Source organism: Poecilia latipinna, unplaced genomic scaffold (genome assembly GCF_001443285.1).
Source record: "Poecilia latipinna isolate Pla-1442-1.1 unplaced genomic scaffold, P_latipinna-1.0 Scaffold386, whole genome shotgun sequence".
Lineage (NCBI taxonomy): Eukaryota > Metazoa > Chordata > Actinopteri > Cyprinodontiformes > Poeciliidae > Poecilia > Poecilia latipinna.
This window is the reverse complement of record NW_015113002.1, coordinates 91,974-96,286: the sequence shown is the minus strand read 5'-3', so window position 1 is coordinate 96,286 and position 4,313 is coordinate 91,974. Positions and strand designations below refer to the sequence as shown.

The 4,313-nt window shown below is 38.8% G+C and overlaps 1 protein-coding gene across 1 annotated transcript in view; it reads left to right on the top strand.

The window, feature by feature from the left end:
* Positions 1 to 4,313, top strand: part of trmt61a (tRNA methyltransferase 61A) — a 30,222-nt gene that overhangs the window by 5,972 nt on the left and 19,937 nt on the right. The window contains exon 2 of the mRNA XM_015036945.1: positions 429 to 773. Within this exon, the coding sequence (XP_014892431.1) occupies positions 443 to 773 (331 nt within the window). The 5' untranslated portion in view covers positions 429 to 442. The remainder of the gene's footprint in view (positions 1 to 428; positions 774 to 4,313) is intronic.

Here is a 4,313-nt window from a genome sequence, read left to right as displayed (position 1 = left end):
GGTCTTTTAGTAAAGACAAGAGAAATTCTACCACCTCTACTCCATTTTTGTTTCCATTTAGTGAAGAAGGAAACAAAAATGGTCCTCGTTGTCTTCTTCAGAGGTTTTTGTGTCATTTCCTTTGGTAGTTTTTGGTGCAGCACCAACACAGATGATGGCAGAGGGGGACATCTTTTTTTCCAAAGGTTCAGGTTAGTTTGACTCAGCTGAAAATGTAACAAATGTTGCAATTTTGGTCCCCAGTCAAGACCTTAAAAGCTCTAGTTGAAGGTTTGTTTATATTTTAGACCATTTTGTTGATAAAAGTTTTATATTGTTCCCAATTGGCTTTAATTTAGGCTATATGTTGTTTCATTCCCAGCCTACACAAGCACAGCCATATTGATTTTTCTCTTTTTAATATAACATACTTCACCTCTGTTTTCCAGACTGACTGCCAACCATGAGTTTCATTGAATATTCCAATTTAATCCAAGATGGGGATGTTGCCATTGTTCACCTGGGCCACAACTCAGTGACGGCTGTCAAAGTGCAGCACGGCGCTCAGACACAGACTCGCTTCGGAGTCATTCGCCATTCCACGGACCTTATCGGTCAGCGCTACGGCTGTAAAGTAACCTGTAGTAAAGGCGGATGGGTACATGTGCTCCACCCCACACCCGAGCTGTGGACCGTCGCGCTGCCTCACCGCACCCAGATTCTGTACACCACAGACATCGCCATGGTGACAATGATGCTGGAGCTGAAGCCAGGATCGGTGGTCTGTGAGTCAGGTGGGAACCGTCTCTGTGACACGTGTGTTTGACAAACTGTTGTTGAATGTGGTTGAAGTTACAAGCATGTTGGGTTGTGTTAGTAGGTTTTGATAGTTCTCATGTTTTGTAGCTGCATCTGGCTAGTGTCTTTTACACTCAGCTGCCCTCAGGTAAGGGTGTGTGTATAGGTGACTGGTTGTCCTGTGTGTTTCTATGTTGGACTGGGGACCCACATAGGTTGTACCCCTCCTCTCGCTCAGTTTCAGTCAGATTGTTCACAATCCCAGTCATCTGTTTGGGATTTGGACAAGGCCTTGGGGATGTGTGAAGTGATCAGTGTGTGGAGTATTAAGAAACCACATTCAAGCCACCAAAGGAGATCTTAGACATTTTGCTAAAGATGTTTTTTATAGGATTTGCATCTTTTTAACTATGACATAGTTCTTTTTTATAGACTGTAACTTAAACTGGAAATATTTTTATTAAACATCCTGCCTTTTGCCATAGCCCCTGGTTATGGTTGTCACCATACTAAAATTTAAAACTCAATATCAACATGAAGAGCTGAAGCTGGCTTCAAATTGCAACATTTGATTCAAGAAATGGCTAAAGGGAATTTTTTTTTTCCTACCTTGAGTACCTTTCTCTGATGCTGTAATCTCATGTATTTTAAACTTCAGTACTTTGTCTTCAAACTGGGACTAGATTATTCAACACTAAGATCAGAATATTTGAAACCCAGTTTGTAGTTTCGAAAACCTTTATTTAACATTAAATACAATTCCCAGAAGCTTCAATTGGAAGCCAACTTCAGCTCTGTATTAGTATCAGTATTGTGTACAGATGCTTATGCTTGATGTCATGTTGGATTACAGTAAATTCTACCAAGACAACATATCAATGAACCAAATACATGCCGCTTAGAGATATGTTGTCAGACATTTTCTTTAGACTCTTTTCTTTAAAGAAAAAAGTATGTATCTAATAATGTGAATGACCAGCCTAGTCTGCTAGTTATTAGCTTCTCCACAGCAAACACTAGTGAGCAGCCTCCGTCTCATTTGCCAACAGCTGCTCAGTTAGCAGGGCTGGGCTCACATAAATCAGATCAGTAGCTGGTTTTGGAAATGCATATAGCCTCCTGTGACAAGGAATTAGCCACCGCTGGGTGTCCAATAGTCTTAATTTTGACCCCAATACTGCGCCGTACTCCTGATCTCTTACAGAGGAAGAATTGGCTATTAGCAGCTGCAAGAAAGTCTGGCTTTAGAGGCTGACTGGTGACAATTTCCACCTCTGCATATATCATTGTGCTGCTTTTTTCAAAGCTGTAAAACAGTTTTATTTGTCTCCTACAGCTAAACATTTAAATGACCCTCAAAGTTACTACAACCCCCTTGTTTCTCCTCCTATTCATGACTTAATCACACCTTCTGTTTCCCAGCTTCCCATCCATGACGTTTCCAAAGCTTTGAAGGCTTTAGATTGTTATGAGTCAGCAGACCCCAACAACTCATTACTACTGGCAGTTTGTGTTTCTGGAAAAAACAAACAAACATCAAGACCTGTATTAGTTTTTATATTGATGTTTAAAACCAATATTATTTTTAGCCAAAGTTGTTAGGAGACTTTATGAATCTCCAAAGAGCTACTTTCAGCTCCGGACCTGCAGGTTGCATATTCCCTAGGCTAGACTGTTTTTAAGTACCGTATATTCACAGCAACAACTGTATTTACCGAGCTTTAATTATTGGGTGTACTCTGGTGGTGTGATGGTGCACAACAAAAGTGATGGTTTGATGCAATTTCGTCACACTTCAATCAAGAAAATAAATAGCAATGTAGGATTTTGGTCTTTTTACTTAAGTCAGCAATAAACAAAGAATCCTTTTGAGTTTCTAAAATGATTTTTGATTTGATGTTCTAAAGCTTTAAGTGGAAAGTGTAGAAAAAAGACTGGACATTTTGTTTCTTGAATTGTTTTTACAGTTTGATGATTCAAATTCAGAAATACACTATTAGATATGGTTGTAACTCATATTATGCAATTTTCTTCAGAGTTGTAGCTGCTGCTTAGTGCTGTGTAATGAGTGTTTTATTTATTTGATGGTCAGTGGCTAATTTTGATGTTCACACCTCTGATTCTGCGCCAGATGTTTTCACCCAGAGAAGCTCAGGTGTTTCAGTAACACATACACACACACATACACATTCTGGGAAGTGCTTTGTTTGTACTCGTCTTTTCCCCCAGAGTGGCTGCAGTGCATATTGTTGTCCAGTTTGCAAACCGTTTCTTCATTCGGTTTTCTGCTCTAGTTCCATCACTAAGATTGAATGACCCAAATGTTTTTGAGTGTTGGACTTTCTTTCAGCCTGTGGGAAGTGAAAAATGTGTGTGTGTGTGTGTGTGTGTGTGTGTGTGTGTGTGTGTGTGTGTGTGTGTGTATGCGTGCGTGCGTGCGCGCTGATGGTGCACAATGCCACATTATTGATTGTGTTTGGGTAATAAATGGTGTGTACGTGATCTGAGAGGGGAAGTTTCTCAATAATATAAATGACTCCCACATACTTTTTGTTTATTCAGCACTTAGTGCAACTGCTGTAGCTGAAATGGGATTACCTCACTCTGCTTTATTCAGCAAACATGAGTTCAAATCAATGAAGCTCTCAGGGTTTAACATTGACAGCTGGGAGTAAAAGGAGTTATTAAACCATTTTATGATTGCATAAGTGACACACATGTTACTGAGGAGGTTTCTAACCAGTGTGAGCTTGTGTTCTGTATAAACAAGGTGAGATTTGAGATGTTTGTGCTGTTTAATGTTCTCACACTCCAGTGCCCACCACAGTGGCTCAGCCGTCTGTTATCAGCTGTTGCTAATAGAGTAGGGTCTAATACTCTGTATCATTTACTGCTGCTTTGCATTTAGTCACGCCTGCATTAACTTGGTTAATATTCATTTAAGCATTCATGTCCAATGATTAACTTGGCAACAGGCAAGATCTGGAAAATATCAGTTTTCAATAAAAAATAAAAAGTGTCTTAAAAAGGGGTGATAAATTGGTTTAGTCAATGAATAAAAATTTTGGATTTTGAACATTTCATTTTGGAAAATGAAAATATCCCCCCCATCAATGCAGTCCTTTTGTTTCCATAGTTCAGATGGATGTCAGCACACCCAGAGCAGCAATCCTGTTTGACAAACATGTTTTACAGAATATTTTATTTGGACTTTGAGGTCTACAATATAATATTAGTCAGGGGTAAAGATTTTATTTATTTATTCAAGTACGAGAATTAGTCATATTAAAAGAATGAGGTTGTATTTTATGAGAAACGAAAACTAGCAAGATATTAAAATGAGGAATGTTGAGCATCTTGTGAAGTTTTACTTTGGTTTTACAGATAAGTCTTAATAGAAATATTTAATCTTTTGACACCTCAGCAATAAATTATCAGTTGCAGGACTTTGAGAAAACTTTGTAAGCAACTTTCTGTTTCAAAGAATCATCCATCTTTCCTCAGCTAATCTGATCCACACTATCTGGCTCTGCCCT